General features: G+C 41.2%; 2 protein-coding genes across 5 annotated transcripts in view; both read right to left on the bottom strand.

Annotated features, from left to right (window-relative positions):
- Nucleotides 1–2,516, bottom strand: part of LOC142378229 (uncharacterized) — a 60,879-nt gene extending 58,363 nt beyond the window's left edge. For 3 of the 4 annotated variants that reach the window (XM_075462503.1, XM_075462502.1, XM_075462501.1), the window contains exon 1: nucleotides 1,811–2,516. In XM_075462503.1, coding sequence (XP_075318618.1) covers nucleotides 1,811–1,904 — 94 coding nt within the window. In that variant the 5' untranslated portion in view covers nucleotides 1,905–2,516. The remainder of the gene's footprint in view (nucleotides 1–1,810) is intronic. The other variant, XM_075462504.1, reaches the window with a different exon arrangement.
- Nucleotides 2,517–3,175: 659 nt separating this feature from the next.
- socs1b (suppressor of cytokine signaling 1b) lies at nucleotides 3,176–18,037 on the bottom strand. Its single transcript, XM_075462505.1, has 4 exons — nucleotides 17,901–18,037; nucleotides 15,339–15,760; nucleotides 10,203–10,390; nucleotides 3,176–6,967 (listed from the first exon to the last, which is right to left on the bottom strand). The coding sequence occupies exons 2-4, from the start codon at nucleotides 15,543–15,545 to the stop codon at nucleotides 6,643–6,645; spliced, it is 720 nt and encodes a 239-aa protein (XP_075318620.1). The 5' UTR covers nucleotides 15,546–15,760; nucleotides 17,901–18,037; the 3' UTR covers nucleotides 3,176–6,642.
- Between the last annotated feature and the right edge of the window lie 1,697 nt (nucleotides 18,038–19,734).

Below are 19,734 nucleotides of genomic sequence, written 5' to 3' on the forward strand. Positions count from 1 at the left end.
GTGAAAATACTCTCAACAATGAAACTAACTCCGATTTATTCTGATTTTGAACTTTTAGATAGTTAAAATTCCAGTTTGCATCTCAAACTAGGAACTTGTCCAACCACCATCTATAGTGGCTAAATGTTTATCACCTATAAAACAGGCTCTAGTGACAGTCCATCAAGCGTACTATTCATTTTTAGAGACAACCATTCAGTCCGACACAGATTAAATGCAAGCTTTTATGTTTTAATTCACGTATTTTGGAATGAAATCTGGCATGAAGAATGTTTCCACAGTATTGATGTCAGCTGTCTGCTCGCGTCACATCCCTAATCAGGACACCCCTAATTTGTAGACACATTATGCAACTGTTGAACAAAGCAGAGGTTTCTGTTTCACCCCCCCTTTTACAGTCATAAGCTGAATGAGCGCTGCCTCCAGAGACATTATAGTACACCGCAGATATCCAATTCTGGGCAAGGAACTGAATATTTCTTTCAATTTTTTTGGTGATATAAAAGAGGCCCAGAAACCAAGACAGGCGGCCCCGGTGCCCAACTCAATTACTTTAGACTCCAGCATCAATTTGTGCCACTTTGACAGCGCCACAGCGCCTCCCCACCACCCTGCCACACTGCTGCTCCCAACTTCATTAGCATTCTATTAATAATACAAACACAAGCAGGCACATGACTACCACTTGACGTGTCAAGAGTGTTCCCGTTCACGCTTGCATGCAACTGTGTGTGTGTGCCAGAAGTGTTTTGGATCGGTGTGTTTGTGAAGCCAACAATCCTCCAGCAGGGAATCCTGGCTTACTGTTTAATTATTCAAACAGAAATCTGGATTCACACACAGACACACTTTAACCTCCCTCCAACACCGAGTGTCCTCACCTCCCTGCGTTCCTATCTCCCTGTTTCACTCCTTCCGTCCTGCACCCTAACAAGCGAACCCTCCTCACCCTCCTCACCCTCATCTCCCTCACCCTCAACCCTACCTCCCCCTCTCTCTTTGTCAGTGTGCAGCGGCCTGAGTGCTCAGAGATGATCTGTTCTGGCATTTGAGGAGAAGCATTTCTCTGTTCCGTGGCACTGCTGGAATGTCCAGGGACAAACATGCACACACAGGAGGAGGAGGAGGAGGAGCAAGCCCGGCACCAGAGGACCCGAGGAGGGGAGAGGAGGAGCAGGGAAGTAGGTGGCCGCGGAGGAGAGGAGCTGAGAGAGGCCTTGTGGTGAAATGGGAGAGGAGGAGAGCAGCTCCAAGGCTGTAATTGAAATCTAATTATCACCTCAAGTCCCAGCTGAATCCATGCGCGCTCGCGAACGCGCACGTGTCACATACGTGCGTGCATGAAAATGTCTGCACGTGTGCAATCATCACATTATTACCACTAACATCTGGCGTCTTCACACACCAATAATCCGCCTGTCCCGGGAGTGGAGTTACAGGACCTTTTGTGCGCTCACGTGCGCGCACACGCACATCGTTTCCTCTGTGTGCAAACACGCGCATAATTTTTTGTGCGTTCACGCGGACGCAGAACACGAACGCTTTAATTGTGGGAAAGGGGGTAACAAGCATCCTTAATGACTAATTACATCCTGATGACGGCTCTCACATGTGCAACGTCATCACTATCGCACGCTCAACGTCAAAAGCACAAACACACGCACACACAAACATGCCTGCAGGACAACGTGCGCGCGCGCGCACACACACACAAACACAGTGAACCATTTAAGCTAAATGGCATCCCGTCAGATTTGTCCTGACCTGGTAAGGACGGGTGTGTGAGGCGGGAGGGCGGATGGATACTCACTGGCTTTTCCCGGCCGCGGTCTCTGCAGAAGCCGCTGAGCTGTCAGCAAGTCCTCGGTCTTCACGGCCTGGAGCAGCTCCTGGTCCTTCCCCATGTCCCCTCTGTCCCACCCCGGTCCGCTCGGTCCAGCTCTCTTCCTCTGAGCGCCCCTCTCTCCTCCGTTAATCCGCTGCTACATCCTGCTGCCGCTCCCGGCCTCCCGCTGGAGCTGGGGCGCAGAGGGACGGCTGCTGCCCGGGACTGGGATGCTCCGATTCGGCCAGGAGTCCAGCGCAGGTCCCTGTTTACCTTTCCCTGCACGCAGTTCCACGGACCCACGCAGACCGACCGTGCGCTCTGCACGGGATGCTTTCCTGCCGCTCGCGATAGATCCCACAGACTCTATATGGTATCCGCGTGACGATTTCGCCGGGTCTGCGTGCGGCGCATGCGAACGGTGGAGCTCGAGCGCCCTCCTGTTTGGTGGGTCACGCCGGCACCGCTAAAAATCACCCGAGCCCTCAATCCGCAGGATGGCACGCGCGGGTCGCTGATGTTTGACGTGTGATAGACGTCGCCCCCGCAGAGATGGACCAGCTCTCGCCAGATCCAGCGCGCGCGCGCCAACACACACACACATGCACACGCACACTCGAACAGCCACAGTTATATATGGCATTACATAAGCAAGAGCCACTTGTGCGCGTTTTACTCCAGTTGTTGTAACCCCCTGTCCCTGCGCGCGCGGAAGGTCAAGAGAGAGAGTTCATGCAATAATAATGCAACCTTCTCAGTCGCGTGCAACAGCGCGAGACTTGAAGGAAGAGACCAGGTCGCCTGAGCCTATTGAGCACTCTTTTGTAGACACCCTGATCTCACTATTAAGCTAAACGTGGCATCATTTAGACACTTTATGCCCAGTTTGTTTTAATCAAATTATAGATACAGACGTCATCTCCTTAAAAACCTCCTTATGCATCCTTCAATGGAAACTCGCACACATGGAGAGAATTTGGATGGAAATGTCTAATTAGATGTTTTTTTTTATTACCCCAAAAGCAGAAAACACACTTCACAGGACAGGATTCCAGGTGCTGGAGACTGTGTGGGAGCCAGGATGCAAATCACTGGCTCATATTCTGGTATGGTCCAGTCATAAAACTGTTCTGGTTAGAGATACACAAAACATTGGAAAGTATATTTAATGTGAAAATACCTTCCCAGTTTTGCATTTTTATTTTAGGGAAAGATGATTTTCACCCAGCGCACTTCAACAATGACTTATTTGGTGTTCTGATATCTTCCTGACTCCCCCTACAACAGAGGAATGGAAGGATATAGTTAATGAAGTGTACATAATGGAAAAAATGATTTTTTCACTTCGCCTACAAATGAACAGATTTATTAAGTTGTGGTCAGAATGGGTCTCCTATGTGCAACAGTCACGGCCAGATTTCATGGAGTTAACAAACTGATAGATTTGGTTTTTGTGGTGTTGTTTTGTCTTTTTGTTTGTTTTATTTATTTCTTTATTTTAATTCTTGGGATTTATTTGATTTGTTTCAGTTTTCCTCATAATCTGATACACAGCTCTACTGTCTAAAGAAAAGGTTGCTCGGTCTCCTGTTTATTTTATTTAATATTTTTATTTAATTGTTTAAAGAAACCCAGATGTTGATGTCCCAACATACCATGTACATTTCTGTTACACCCCTCTGTTCCTTTTATTTTAATAAAAAAGAAAGAAAATGGTAAAAAAAAAAAAAAAAAAACTCCTTGTGAAAAAATCTCATTAACTTTTTATGGCTGTTGAAAGGTGCTTCACAACTTGCCCTTAACTCAAAGTGTGTCGCAGCAGTGACGGTATGACATCATCATGTTTAAGGTTAATGAGACGGAGATAAATTAGTGAGCACCAGAAAAAGAGTGTGTATGCGTGTTTCTCTGGTGCGGAGCTAATTTAGACTAAAGGGGCCACTGTCAGTCAGATTTAGGACAGGAAGTGGAACAGATGAATAAAAAGCATTGTGTACCGACACACTGCTCAGACTATCTCATCTATCGGGACGGATTTTGAGCAGGGAGCCATCTTCATGCAGGATTACCCCTTCAAATGGGTCACAGAGTCAAAATGAACTGTTGGCCTCCATTCAACCCTGATGCCAAATTGGATTGGTTGGAACAACAAAAATAACAGAAATAGATATTCAGAAAAAAATATTCATTTTCAAAATTTATTTTACTATACAGTTGTGCTCCACAGCTACGAAGTTGTATATTTTTCATGAAACAGTAAAGTGTCTTTTTCAAAATTTGACCTTTTTTCCCCTACGTTTCACTGTGAATAAAAACATTTTTTCTTTTTTAATTTACATTTTAAACAGTAAACTTTTTATTTTTGGAATGTACTTTTTTTTTAGATTTTCCAACATTTTCCAAACATTCAGCTCAAAAAACAAAAAGTGCCTTGAATTTGCATTCTGTGTGACATCCACCTGAAGATGCAAAAGGAAGTCTTACTGTACTGAAATATTTGACAAAGCAACCCATTTGTTTACTTACTGGTCTTGTTCAATACAGAACGATGTTCACTTAGTATCTAATCGTCCCATTCAAAGTAAAACAGATTAAACACTGCGTTTCGGTGGGTTATTATCAGTCAGATCCATTCGCTGCCTGTCCAGTGTGCAAAACGTGAGGCAGAAAACCAAAGGGCAACATTGTAGTACCTGTTTCAGGCAATTAGTGGTCTGGAGACAGACCAACAATATCATTCTTGTAGCATTTAAATAAGCATTAAAAACAAGAACATGGGTATTCATATTTGCTCAAATGATCGACTACAAAATCAGGTGCTCGTGGGGATCCTTCGAGTCTGAGGCTGACCGGCTGCTCATCGGTTATTTAGCCTTTTATCCAGCAAACAAAATATTTGTATTAAAGTCAACACAAACAACGATGTCGAAGTGATTATTGTGCGCAGTACCACCAGATGCTTTCTGTAACCTATACATGCTAAATCATTTCAAGTACAGATGAGTTGTTGATCAGATTTTAAAACTGAAATTATCAATGAATTCAATCATAAAACTTATTGAGTACTGTCAGTGCACAGCTAAGATTTGATAATAAACACTTCCGAGGTGCTCTGAAGAGATTTTATGCCTCGTTTGGCCAACCCAACTAATTCATATAAAATCTGAAAACTACGCATACTGCTTCATGAAAGTGTGTATTTCAGTGATATTTGGCTCCAGTTGTGATTAATCTACAACTAATGTCAAGGAAAAGGGTTAGTCATTTAAAAAAAAATAGGCATTTAATCCAGAATAAGCAACCTATTCAGTTTCCACAATAAAGACCTAAATAAGCCATTTCTACCAGGAAACAACTCTTTTGTTGGGAGATAATTGAGATCATTATCTTGGGGGGACTGGCTGCGAGTGGCTAGATGTCATGAACATGGGGTTTTGCGCCTTATTTTTAGTTCTTAGTTTTGTGTTTTTATCATGTTTTAGTTTCTCATGCCGTGGTGTTTAGTCTTTAGTTTTAGTTTTGCTGTTGTTTTTCCCTCACTCCCCATGTTCAGGTCATTAGTTTCACTCACGTCACCTGCACTCGTTTTCATTAGCTGCCCTCATCAGTCCTCATTAGGTTCCCTGTTTTCTCAGTCGGGGTGAGATCCTTGCGCCTTGCACGTTCACCCTTCATTCCACGCCAAGTCAAGTCAAGTCAATTCAAGTTAAATTAAGTCAAGTCAAGTTAAATTAAAGGTAGGGTAGGAGATCCTGGATTTTGAGTCCAGCGAAGCTGCATTTTGAAAATACACAGGTAAAAAGTCCCAACCCTTTTCTTCACTTTCCCCCCGAAGCCACGCCTCTAGAGTACATGAACGCGCAATGCTTGTTCACGAGCACGAAGGTGCACGAGCGCTGTTCTGACAGCAAGCATCGATTGGTTTGGCTAACTTTTGCTAACCTTTTCTCATGGCGGATTCACAGGTAATAAAATACCTTTCAACATCACAATGAACGGTTTAATAATGCTAGGTGCTAGCCAAGCTAGCTCTAGTTTAGCTTCCTGCCAAGCTTCTGGACGCGTAATTCGTTCACGGAGCAGGGTACGCACACAGGGGGAAGGAGGGGGAGGGAGGAGCAGATTGCAGTTTTATAGACGCATCAGAATCCAATCATCGTTAACGGTCCGTTCAGTATGATTGGATACTGTTTTTCCTGGATTGTACGTTCTAGAGGCCACTAAAACTTTTCATTTTTGTGTCAAAACTTTTAATTAATTGGTTGCAATGGGGGTGTGAAGAGTATTTCAAGCAATATGTAAAAAAATGCTCCAGAAAAAGATCCCCTACCCCACCTTTAAGTCAAGTCAAGGCAAGTTAAATTAAGTCAAGTCTTTTTCCAAGTCATGTTCTTTGTTTCCATAGTTCTAGTCTTGTCATCCGGCTCAGCCGCGTTTTGCTTTAACCTTGTTTTTGATTAATAAATCAAGTCTTGTTTTTTTAAGTCCGCATTCGTGTCCTTACGCCTCGCAAACCATCGCATCATAACACTTGATGCAAAGTCAAGTGAGAAAAGGAAACATTTTTTGGGCAAAAAGATGAGCGCTTTTCTGCCCACCGATAGACAAACATCGGTTCGTGCAGCTTTACATAACAACAATAATGTGTGCTAACTCATCTGAGCTCTGCATTACTTCAATTCTGTGTAATAATCCAGATGGCCTGCAGATGAAATACTCTCGCAATGCATGTTTGATATACCATACAAAAAGACAAATACATAACATGTTTAACTTAGAATAACACAAGTGACATCTGGACACATCAACAGCTGCGTCTATATACAATACGGGTAAGCTTTAATGTCGGCTTTAACCCTCGTGCTGAGTCCAGGAAAGGTGCTAATACTTTCTGCTCCATATGTGCGTATGAAAGCTCTCCTGGACATCTGCTTCAGGCGCTCTGGGCGCTGCTTGCGATAAGGCTCCGTCAGTTTGCACGACGCGCTGGTGTAATACGCCAGCAGGGCAAACAGTGAGTCAAAAGTCCTGTGGCTGCCGTACAGACTGAAGAGAAGGTTGTTCAGCTGGACGCGGACGCTCGTTGGGCCGTCTTCGCTTTGATAGCTCAGAGTAAAGAAAACATCTGGCTGGCCACTGTCCCTGCAACAACACAGCAGCACAAAGTCACTTTGTGCAATTTAATGTGGTTTATTTCTTATCTATTGGACATGGTATTGTGGAACATACTGAAAAATGACAATACGAGTACTCAGGGCTCTAAATTAACTTTTTTGATCACCAGCCAATGTAGCTAGTAAGTTTCTGAAGTTACCAGCCAATCAGAATTCCCACTAGCCACATATTTGTCCGTGCAAAAAAGACAGAAGAGAGCCACTGAATTAATTTGATCAATTTATTAACTAAAGCTTTAAATTCATTTTACAGTGAAATTGGGAATGTATATCCAATTGAAAATAATTACAATAACTAAACTTATGTACAAACAAAACTTATTCTAACATTTCATTACTCCTCAACCCTCACATACTATTCAGACTCACATTTTTTGTACATAAAAAAACAACTTTAAAACCGATTTATATTCATGTGAACCCTGAATCTACAAAAATGGAAATATTTAACAACTTTCTAACCATGTTTCAGTGCAGATAATGCACAAAATGAAACACAAAACTATGTGCAGAGACTAATTATGAGGGGGATACTGTGAAATGCTCAAACATCGTCCGAGCTCTCTGAACTGACTGATCTAAATCAGTTCCATTTTTCCCTTTTCTAACTCCATCTTCTCAAACTCGGACGTCTTCATTAAGGCCAGGCTCCTTCCAGCGTCACTCTCTTCGATACGACACGTTTTGGCGGTTTTCGTCCTCAGGCTTTCCTGATGACTTTGGGCACTCTCATGATCCTTTACCGCCTCTACTTTGAAATTATTAGTTCCTACTAGGGCTGAACGATTATGGAAAATAATCTAATTGCGATTTTTCGCGCCAATATTGCGATTGCGATGCGATATGCGATTATTTTTTAAGGTCTTTGTCTTCTGTATTATTAAACAAAGACAAGCAATACATCATACAGTATGGCTAAAACTACATTACATTCATTTTAAACTGTTCTTTCCTGGAAGACAGACCTCTGTTATGATGACATGAGGTGATGCATGAATTGATGACTGACATTTTTATTTAACAAAACAGTATATTTGAACATACACAATAGTATATTTTGAGCTTACAAACATCTGAGCATAAAGTGTTGACAAGGAACAAGGAAAAACATGCCATGAACCAAACTTCTACAGTAGTACAAATATGGTCTGTACTCACAAAACGATGCATTTGGAAGTTTGTACATAGTCCAGGAGTTTATTATTATCAACACAAGCCTGATAGCTTCTCTGCTGCTAAAGCTGCGTCTACATCACTTCCTTGATCTGGGAGCTTCAATGTAAGATGAGGGTTGATCTACTACTGTAGACAACAAAGTATATGCTATATTCTACATGAATTTTTATGTTGTAGAGTTGTGAATTTATTTTATCAATGGAGAAATTGAGCAGCCTTGCTTTGTTGTCTACAGTAGCAGATCAACCTTCATCTTACTTTGAAGCTCCCAGCTCCCAGAAGTGACGTCGACGCAGCTTTAGCAGCAGAAAAGCTATCAGGCTTGTGTTGATAATAATAAACTCCTGGACTATGTACAAACTTCCAAATGCATCGTTTTGTGAGTACAGACCATATTTGTACTACTGTAGAAGTTTGGTGTCATGGCATGTGATTTTAGTGTGGTAATTTTGGAGATACTGCCAGGGTCCGTTAGCACTTGTAGCCTACTAAGCTATTCGGGATAAGCTAACTCGGCTAAGCTAACTCGGCTGATGTTCGGCCAAGATCGGAAAAACTTCGGGTGGGCTACTTGGCTGGATGTCACGGTTCAAATGACTCCGAACCATCACTTTAAAACCAAAATAGTCCCACACGACTGATGTGCAGTTCCTCTTTGAAACTAGCATCCCCGCAGGGTCTGGTTTTGTTGAGCCTGAGGCCATTGTGTAGGTTACAGCTTTGCTTGCGAGTCCTCTCCGGTAGACTGTTTCATAACTTTGCTCCCCGTGTCACGTGACCAGAGTGCAGCCTCTGTGGTTAGACAATCTCGTTTGATCATATCACATGTTTTACTCGCGCATGTCACGTGAACAGAGTATAATCGCAGCCTTTTTTTTTTTTTTTAATAATCGCAGCCTTTGCGATTAGAAAATTGCACTTGGTCATATCGCGATATTATCGCAAATGCAATATATCGTTCAGCCCTAGTTCCTACCACGAAATGATTCATTTTGTGTTTTTCTTTAGCATACATTTGGAAATCCTGACAGAACATTACGTTGTTTTCGTGATCATACACGAGCCACTCACGACCAGTTAGCCATTTACAGTTAAATTTCCTTTTTTTGTTTCGCGAGTTTCAATATCATCCTCCTCCCCTCCTTTGGCGGGCATATCTTTTCTCTTCACGGCCGGCTGTCCCAACCATCGCCACATTTTGTTAGCGTTTGCGTCTGTATTTGTATTTGTACCGGCGTCTATCGTATTTCCAAACCAAGAGTGAGCCACTCCCGCTCCCCTAGTACGGCAGCCTCGGCGGATGCGTTCCCATAGAAACTGCGCTTGAGCGTCCCGCGCATACACTGTATATAATAATTTCGCGTCCCGCAAAATAGATGGTAAAGTTCCTCATTTATCATCGGCCAAGCCGGCTAGTGAGTTTTTTTTAATACACGCCAAAAATAACTTTCACCCGCAGTTGGCGGGTGTTAATTTAGAGCTCTGCGAGTACTGTATATACCAAAGAAATTGGTTTAAATCATTTCAACCTTGTCAATTTCTCTACTTTTTTTATTATTTATATATTTTTTTATTTTTTTAGTTTAGTTGTTGTTATGTATCTTTATTACCTTAGTTTTTAGTTTTCCGATGTTCACTGTTGTTCCTTATCCCGTAATTAATGCAGATTTACATGGTCATAGATGTTGTTAAAGATAACCATCATCTCTGAGTGAGGTTACTGGATATTTGTGAGAAATATATTCTTGTTTACTTTTGCCTATATCGTGGACTTGTGTTAGTCGGAATAGACAGCCGGTATATTTACGGTAGGTTAAAATGTTTAAAATGGTCTGTGTAAATATGATAGTAATAAGATGTAAAATGTGAAACGGGACAAAGAGTGAATTGTGTGTATGTTTGTATAAAATGGTTAATGGAAAATAAAAAGTTAGAAAAAAAAAATAATAATAATTTCAATACGATATAGTCACACTTGGCTGTTCATATTTAGGAGTAAACCTTGCAAAAGCAAAGGGTTAGAATACCTGATGAGGAAAGTTCCCATAGGCACATGTTTGAGGATTGAATGTGCTTCCTCCATGGTCATTGGTCCCCAGTAGTAACCGCTGTGTTGGAGCTGATGGTATGTGTGTTTCACTAGATTGTACTCCGCCCGGCTACTGAAAGAACGGAGGTGTGTGGGCAAGCTGTCGGCATCGGCTCCAGTCACTGCCTACAGCAGAAAAGAAGTCAGGCATCATCGGTCAGCACGTACACACGACACAATCTGAACATTTCATACATGCAGAAATAAAACAGTTCCCTGCACACAAGAATCCAGAGACAGATTCACACGTACATGTTTGAGGCCTCAGCGGTCTCGCTTCTCATTCACTATGAGTGGTCTTGCCTCGTTGAATGAGACATTGGGATCGGTTTCTTTGCTTTGCTAGCGTAGCTTGCATTATACCTGCCCACCATTAAGCTTTAAAGCAGAGATACTCATTGCGCAGCTCGCGAGCCACATGCGGCTCCTCAAGCTTTAATTCACTAGGAGGAAAACTTAGTCACATTCAAATGGTCTATTAAGACCTATTACCACTGTATAAACCTTAATATTTCCTCTCAGATGAAAGTTTTTTAAAGATTTGTTATCATTCATTATATCAACCGTTCTGTTATTAGCTATATTTTTAAATGCCTCCTCTTAGAGGAAAGTTTATCCATGTTTGTTAGCTTTTGTTAGTTTACTCAAATTACCTGTTATAGTCATACCAATCCTACTGTTAGCTAAATTTACTTTTGCTCTGTTATAGTTATACCAATCTTACTGTTAGCTAAATTTACTTTTGCTCTGTTATAGTTATACCAATCCTACTATTAGCTAAAATTCTGTATTTCTGTGTTTGATTTTTTGATGTTTTTATTTCTGTATTTCTCTGTTTCTGTGATGTAAAGCACTTTGGATCGCCTTGTTGCTGAAAAGTGCTATATAAATAAATTTCACTTCACTTCACTTAACTGGCGGCTCGCACTCGCATAGTAGCTTATAACAATATGGTAACAATAACAATAATTTTTTTCAAATAACATACAGCGAATACTGCACAGTATTAAGTATTTTTTATTAAGTTTTCGTTTTTGTAGTATTAAGTATTTTTATTAAGTATTAATTAAGGCTTAATGGTGTTTCCTAAAGGGGGAACTGTTAAACCTGGCAACGCAGTCCGCTTAAACCACCTCACACTTGACCGCAGAGCACGCTAGCTTCTTTAGCCAGCGCGAGATGCAGGCACAATGGATCGGTTTTTAATTAAAAAAGGGCAAAAACCAGCACAAAAACCATGCTCATCCTGAATGTCTCACTATGATTACAACAACAAACTACAAATACAACATGAAGAAAGTCGAGGACATGCACGCCAGCTTCAGCTCATCCCAGTATTAAGGTAAATAATTGAAAATATATTGGCTGTGTTGTTTCTTTGTCTGTGGGATGTTTTATATGTAGAAATGCATATTTGCAAAAGTGGACTTTAGTATGTTGTGGTAAAAGTGGCTCTTCCCTTGATTTTGCTGCCAATGTGGCTCTTGTGAAAAAAATAGTGAGTATCACTGCTTTAAAGCATCTGATCTGTGTGAATCCTGCCCTAAAAAGCTTTTATTCTTTTTTTTTTTTATTTATATATATGTTTATTAAATTGTCAAAAGACAAAACAAACACATTTGGCTCACATACACATCCAAATTCAAATTCAGATTTAAATTTATACAGGCGAGAGATTCAGGAGTCATCCCATATAAATAAGATAAGCAAGCAAAATAAAAACACACCAATTAAATGGTAGGGTGGCATTCTCAGCTATGATACAAACCCTCTTGCAAGAATGGTAGAGATATTCAAACCAATATATGACAAAAAGGGTTCCCATGTTTTACAGAAAGCATCATCTTTGCTGTAATTTACACGTCAGATAGTCCAAAGCAACATATTCGAGTATCACCCTGTGCCATTGAGCCTCAGATGGGGCTTTATCCATTATCCAATTCAAAAGAATACACTTTCTAGCACAGAAAGCAAGAGTTTGGTGAAGTTTTTCTCTTAAATTTGTCAGTAATGGACAAAGTAGCAGATACGAGGGGTCATTATTTCTATTAGTAATACAGAATCTTATTCATTTCTTGCTCAATGACCCACCAAAACTGCTGGACTTTTCCACAATGTGTAAGACTACCGGTTGGGGCACAGCGGAGATGAGTTAGGGTTGGACTCGTGACGTTGAGAGGGAGATATGTGGGCCCTATGCAGGAGCTTTAGTTGCATGGCTCTCACTCCATTGCATACACTCAACGTTTTGGCGTCCTTCCACACATCGTTCCAGCCTTCGTCTGTTATCTTAACATTGAGTTGCTTTTCAGGAAATAAGTGTTTGTGGTATACCCCTTAAGGATATTATAGAATAAGCTAATAGACCTGCCAGATTTCTGTAAAAAGAGTCGTCTCTCCACATGTGAAATATTTTGACACTCAAGGATTGTGGTATCTTTTGTGACGAAGTTTCTTTCTTGCAAATATCGAAAGAAATCCTGTTGTTGAATGTCATATTTCCTTTTCAACTGACTAAAAGAGCTCTTATTCTGATAAAAATTACTAAAATGCAACTGATTAATGGATCATCAACAAGGGTTCACAACTCTATGAAAGCAGAAGTGTCATTTTGCTGGTTTGCAGCATTCAGGTGTGTTTTAACACGATGCAATTGTGTTGCTTTGGTTGGTTAAAGGTCACCCCAAGGTCAGAAACCCAAGAGCTACATCTAAGACTCTGCGGGCCTCAGTCAGCATGTTAAAGGTTAAAGGTCACCCCAAGGTCAGAAACCCAAGAGCTACATCTCAGACTCTGCGGGCCTTCTGAGTTACAAAATAAATGACAGTACAGTTGTAGCTCCTCTTGTAGTTAATATAAAGAAAAGCTCTTTCACATAATGTTGTTCTATTTTTGTTCTACTTATTTTTTAAATGACTCAATCTCTGTGGCACGTCAGGGATGCCGCGTCCCAGAATCTCTCGAACGGCCGAGCTTCAGAGAAAGCCAGAACTTTAATTTTCACTTTCACTTTCTCCGAGATTCGAGCCCCGAACTTAAGGACTAATCCTCCATTTCCTCCCTCCGGTGTTTATTGTAGCGTCGTGCGACTCAAAATAACAATTGTCTGCACTGCAGTGAACCTTCAGCAAACAGAGTCCTGCAGATTAAAGGCTCTTTGTTCAGGTCCACTGTGAAGGTGTGTGCTCTGAAGCTTCCAAACAATGACTCCGTCACAGGCACACGACCCTGGAGCTGATAAGGCCCGAATTCCCATGCTGCTTTGCGTGCGATTTCATTCACACTGCAAAGGCAGCCTGGAAACCACCGCCCTTATTTTTGCCTGAGTTAGGGAACCAATCACAGAACGGGGGGGGGGGGTCAGCAAGACGATGACGACGACTATGCGCGACACCGAAGCTTGTAGAGTGTTAATCCAACATGGCAGCGGACACAACGTCACCGTTCGATGCAGCCTTAGAAAGTGTTTTAAGTAGCTTAGAACGCAAGTTTACTTTTAAAAAAGAGCAACGTTTGGCGTTGAAAGATTTCATTGCCTTCTTCCTCGTCGAATTTCTGTCGCTCTACATACGTCATCTGGTATAAGTGATACAATTGGCTATGAATCGCGCGCAAAGCAGCATGGGAAGAACCAGACGCCATTTGATAGACATTCGTAGCGCCCAATAAACGGCTCTAGGCATTCGTAAACCACGCCTCAAATACGAGAAAATGCACACCTAGTTCCCAGACCACCATCTCATCCAGATGTGGACGCGTCAGCCAGGCTACCTTTCTGCTTGAATTCAACCATAAACCTAAATCTATGTGACAGCTGTAGCTGAATAAGCAGACATGGCCTATATCATTCATAAGGAAGATCAACATATTAAGTATGATGCATTACTGGTAAAGTTGCCATAAAGTAAAGTATGTAAACGTTTGTAATCCTTACCAGCTGCAGCACCTAAAAGCCTAACCAATGTTGCAACAGCAATCACGATCTCCAAATAGAAATCTGAAATTTGTGATTCTGCACAGGGTGCTTGCTCTTTTTCCAAATTAAAATTCCAGACTTTTTTAAAACTGATACTTTTTTTCCCCAAGACCTGAACTTTATGTACTTGTAACTTGTGTGCCTACTGCCTACTTCATTGTTAGAGATTGTACCAACTGTGTTTATTAGAAATGTTAATTTTTATAGGCTAGTATTCAATGAACAAATGCATTATTCACAGTAAAATATGCTTTTACTGATGAAAACGTTTCAAAACATGAAAATCACAAGTACATGAATTTCACATCAAACAAGTGTCACAAAAACTATCTATAAAAAAAAGGATTGTATGTAGAATTCAGTCTCTTCACTCACATCTCATCCCATTAGGCTAATACAGTACGTGAACAGTTAGTAAAATTATAGTTTTATAGCCTACCTTCCTATTTCTCATTTCACAATGTAGAGAATTGAGAAGCAAAACGCTTTCGAGCAACCCTGTGTGCCACACCGAAAATAATCTGGGCATGTATTGTAGGCCTAATAACGATAGTCACAACAAATCCGGATCCGGAGTACAAATTCCTATGTTCAATGATGTATTTAGCCAACAAAGCAAGGTCCAAAATTGGTCCAAATTTCCCCACATGCTGCCTCACCTCCATCAGTAACGAGAACGGAAGTGTGCACCCTCCTTTTCCGTAATATAGATATTTTCAGTATCTCGTTTCATGACAGAAATCACCAACAAGACGGATATCAAAACCAGACATTGACACTAAACAAACTTTAATTTACCTGTTTAATTATATAAATAGCTGGCGGAGCGCGCTCCGGCTTGCTCAAATTAATCCCCGCTTTTACCACTTGAGTACATATATATATGTACCTTTTGGACCCTCAAAAAGGTACATATATGTACCTTTAGGTCCAATAATTAACCCTAGGGGGTACATTAGTACAGATCGTACCTCAGGGGACAAAAAAGGCCTCGTACTGTACCCCTGTTTCTGAGCTGGTTTTGTGCGCCCTGTTTTAAAATCAATCTCCAACAGCAATAAAAAACTGAGTGACATTGAGTGCACCTTGAGTACTGACCAGGCTCCAGGATTCAGGGGCGTCCTCACAGCTGAGTTTTTTCAGGAGCAGTAAATGTAGCTGCCCCTCTGAAGTCTCCTCTGGCTCAGCTTTCTCTGAGCTCTGTGATTGTTTAGGCTCGGTGGAGTCTTCCGGGGGTTGACTCTCGGCTGAATGGCTCGGTTTCTCGCTCCGTACTACTGTACTGTTCAGACTGTCTCTGACCATCCTAGAATGGAAAATCCTCTCCCTGACCGCCCAGGGCACCGGTTGCTTCTCTTTTCACAGGCAGATCCTCCATCATCCACTCGCTTCTGCATGTCACTGGCCTCTCGGTTCCCTTTGACACTCCATGCCGCACGGATTTTAATCCAGACTTATCGGGGGGGACGACTGCAGAGGACTGGATGCGAGCAGTCGGCTGTCACTGAAAACCAGACGAACTGAAACACAGAGACGAACACAATCAGAATCTTTCATTCATTGTCGCAAACACTCGCGGGCAACAGGAAATAAACGGGGAACTCTGCATCACCGAACTGTAACACGAAACTTTCAAATTCCACAGCAAATCTTTGCTGATCCAAAAATGCCATGTCATGGAGCAACGCTGCCATCCCTGTGTAAAGATCAGTTTCTTTATCATATGAGGGAAATGTGTGAAGCACAATAACTTTGCTCAGTGCAGCGTCGATGATATGCTTTGCGGTTACCATATTAACTACAATATACTACAGTGTCCTGTGCCTGGCTGCTTGTATAGATACATTTATATTAGGGCTGGGCAACGATTAAAATGTTTAATCTAATTAATCACATGATTTCCCTGATTAATCACGATTAATCCAAAAATGAATCCAAAAGTAGTGTATAGCTTTTAGCATTTAGTTTTATTTTAAATGTGTTGCCATATGAATGAAAGTGCCATAACATTTGTTGTGCAAACACACTTTTAACATCAGCATCTTTCTGTAGTTTTTATGTAGAAGCCTCGCTCCACTGTCTGTTTCCTTGAATGACTTGCTGCTATCAGTTGTGTGTTTTGCCTTTAAGTGATATTTTAGACTGGAACTACTACGCTGAGAAGACAATTCAACTTGGCAGTGTTTACAGATGACTTTGGTTCTGTCGACTCCGCCGTCTGGAAGAACTTTAAAATGGAAACGGCCGAGTAAAAGTTCCGTACCCTTCTCCATGTTTGGTGGATCCGCCGATTACTTTCTTTTCCTGTTCCACAGCAGACAGCAGCAGACTTTTACAAAATAAAAGCCTGTGAGCAGCAGACTTTTACAGAATAAAAGCCTGTGAGCAACAGACTTTTACAATAATAAAATAAATAATAAAACCTGCGCTAATGCGCGAGAAAATATTTATCAACGTTAAATAATTAACGAGTTAACGCAATAATAACGAGTTAACTCGCCCAGCCCTGATTTATAACATAGACCCCAAACACTGAATAAAGCTGTGATCTTAAAGTCAGCCGTGGTGTATCTATTGTTCATATCATGACAACAATCAAAAAGTGAAAAGTGAAAGCACAACCAGCTGCGCTCACATTTCTCTTTTTTTTCTTCTTCGAGATTTTTCAGACTTTTCGAGCTTATTGAAAATAAATAACAATCATGAGCTGATACTCTCTGAGGCGCGCACTGAGTGGACACGCACGCCCCACTCCCTGTCTGTCTGTCTGTCTGGGTCCACCTCAGAACCAGAGACCGGGTTTGTTTGTCGTTTGGACGCGCGACATGACTAAAGTGCAAACTTTCATTTTCTCAGCGGGGCAAAAAAGAACATTTTTATTGCAGTTCTTTTTTTATAATTATTATTTTTTATCAGGAGATAGGCTACTTTACAGAAAAAAGACCCTTAAAACAAACTATAAAGGCCTTAAAATAACGACATAACGCACAATCTGAATCGTTTTTTTCATTTATCACTCAAACGGCGAAAAGTCTTGACACACAATAAATATATCACGCACAAAAAAAAAGCGCTTTGAGTGCTCAGACAGACTAGAAAAGCGTTAAGCACAGTCCATTAACACACATCTACATGCATCCAAACAGAAAAATCACCTACAGTGAGCAGGAGTCCGTTTACACTGAGCTACAGTTACACAGTGTGCTGTAACACAATGATTTCTGTTATCTTTGGCCTATCCAAAGACTCCAGACACAGCTACCATGAGGTTTAAATTTCAGTTTGAACAATAAGCAGCCTACTTGTAGCCCAGATGCAGACATGTTGCCTTTTGGGCTTTGTGTAGTTTAATATTTGATCAGTTTGTCAGTGACAACAAGTTAAACAAAGCAGGCAAACAGCCCAGAACTCATCCGAATGGGTGAAAGACGTGAGGAAGATGAGGAATAAATGTTCCTGTTTGAGCTGCAGCCTCAAACTCTAAATAAAAGTCACTTCAACTAGAAAACGTCACGTGGAAAAAAAAAGCAAGTAACCGAAGTTACACCCATGCACGGTTTAATCATTGGCTCATGGAATCATCGATTCTGGACTCATCCGTCAAAACGCACACATGCACAGTGACTCGGTGCGTCAGTACAGACTTTACAGGCTACTTACTTGCTGTGGAAGCCTGGCAGAGTGTGAGTGGCAGTGGGCTCCAGCTTGTCCCCAGCAGCAGGTCTCAGCTTTCCATCTGAAGCTTTTTTTACTTTCGGTTCCAGCTCTGAGATGAGGTGGAGCGGCTGCCTTCAACAGTCTGGCTGAACGGAGACTTACTATCAGCGCTTAATCAAGCAGGAGGACCAAACATTTGCAGCAGGCTGCGCATGCCCATATCTGTTGCTGGCACACGCGCGTGCACACGCTCGCATCACACACACACTCACGATCAGGTGTTCCAGAGCTATACTTTCAGTTTCTCTTCGGCTCGCAGAGTTCCCCTAAATCACGTGATATGCCGGCAGCGGCTATATATATATATATATATATATATATATATATATATATATATATATATATGATTATTCTGTATATTGAGCAGGTTTAATATAAGTTGATTAATCCTACTTTTACGCAGTCCACATTGTACGTTTTTTTCTTTTCTATTCAAACAATCTTATAGTTCAGTAGTTTTTTTTCTTGTTTTTATAAACAGAAAAAATTAATTATATTCTTTTATGTATTTATATTCTTTTATGTATTTTTAATGCTTCTTCCACTCCCTGCTGCAATGCTTTTATTTTATCTGAAGCACTTTGAATTGTTTGTACATGAAATGTGCTATATAAATAAATTTGATTTGATTCACAAGAAAAGAACTGCTCTAAACTTACACAAATCCAGTCGTTGTCCAGATGTTCTCTGAATCTGAGATGAATGTAACTCACTGAGAAGAAGGCAGAAGGCTTCGTGAGAAGATTGAAGATCAGTTTAATGCACGATGCTTCATGTATTTACGCGATGCAAAAGTATCATTGAGGTGACCGAACGCACCGGACAAACAATATGGTTGTAATCACCTAAGATTTACTGGTTTGCTTTGGTCGTCAGAGTTCAGGACTCGGGTCACCTCAGGCTGCTGGTGCAGCCTGAGGTGACCCTACAGTTTTAAGCATGCGTTTGAGACGTAGCCACAGATATTTGGTCAGTAATCACAGCCCCTGAGGCTGCTGAACCACAAAAATTGCACCGCAGCCGTTTGTTTTGAGTTCTGCTGTTGGTTTCCTCTCACAATTATGAGAAGCGCATATTTGAGGGCAGTTGCTCTTCTTGACAGCTCACTTCCATGTTTGTCAGGCTTTCCGGCTGACTACGGAGCAACAAATGAGGTATGTTATGAAAACATGCCATAATTAGCTATGCTGCATTCAGGATTTAACTGAGCAGAGATTCTGATTATTTCATAACACGTGGAGCCGTTACCAATGTTTTTTTTTTTCAGTTATGAAATGTGACTGCACAAATTCCCCAAAACATTCAAGTAGAAATGCTTAAAAAGTGGTAAAATATTTGTATTGGCCATTTGTCCACAAAAAACAAATTAAACTTAAACCAAACCAAATCAAAAGGCCACTGATGCACCATGGGGGATGTGGTTTAACGCAGGCAAAAGAAGATGAATGTCCGAAAATGAATTCTTGCGTTTTCTGATGATTTATTTCCAAACAATAAAACAAACAAAAGAACAAAGAAAACCTGCTGCTCTCTCCTTTTTCCTGCTTTAAACCACAACCACATCAGTGGTCTTTTGATTTTGTTTGGTTTAAGTTTAATTTGTTTTTTATGGAAAAATGGCCAATACAATCAAGTAAAAAAAAACATCGGCCCACCCAGGTGCATGCTGGGACTCCAGGTGCCCAGTGTGACCCAATTATCAAAATAAACAAATACAGTAACTAACAAAGAATATTAGCAAAAAATCTAATCTAAATAAAGAACTGAAATTAATCAA

The sequence above is a fragment of the Odontesthes bonariensis genome, chromosome 4 (genome assembly GCF_027942865.1).
Source record: "Odontesthes bonariensis isolate fOdoBon6 chromosome 4, fOdoBon6.hap1, whole genome shotgun sequence".
NCBI lineage: Eukaryota > Metazoa > Chordata > Actinopteri > Atheriniformes > Atherinopsidae > Odontesthes > Odontesthes bonariensis.

Bases quoted from the DNA above. Each gene is read 5' to 3' on its own strand.
- socs1b (XM_075462505.1), bottom strand. From the start codon at position 15,545: ATGGTCAGAGACAGTCTGAACAGTACAGTAGTACGGAGCGAGAAACCG. The intron at 10,391-15,338 runs GTCAGTACTCAA...TTTCTGCTGTAG, and splicing joins CCCCTGAATCCTGGAGCCTG to GCAGTGACTGGAGCCGATGC. The intron at 6,968-10,202 runs GTATTCTAACCC...GTGTTGTTGCAG, and splicing joins ATGGGAACTTTCCTCATCAG to GGACAGTGGCCAGCCAGATG.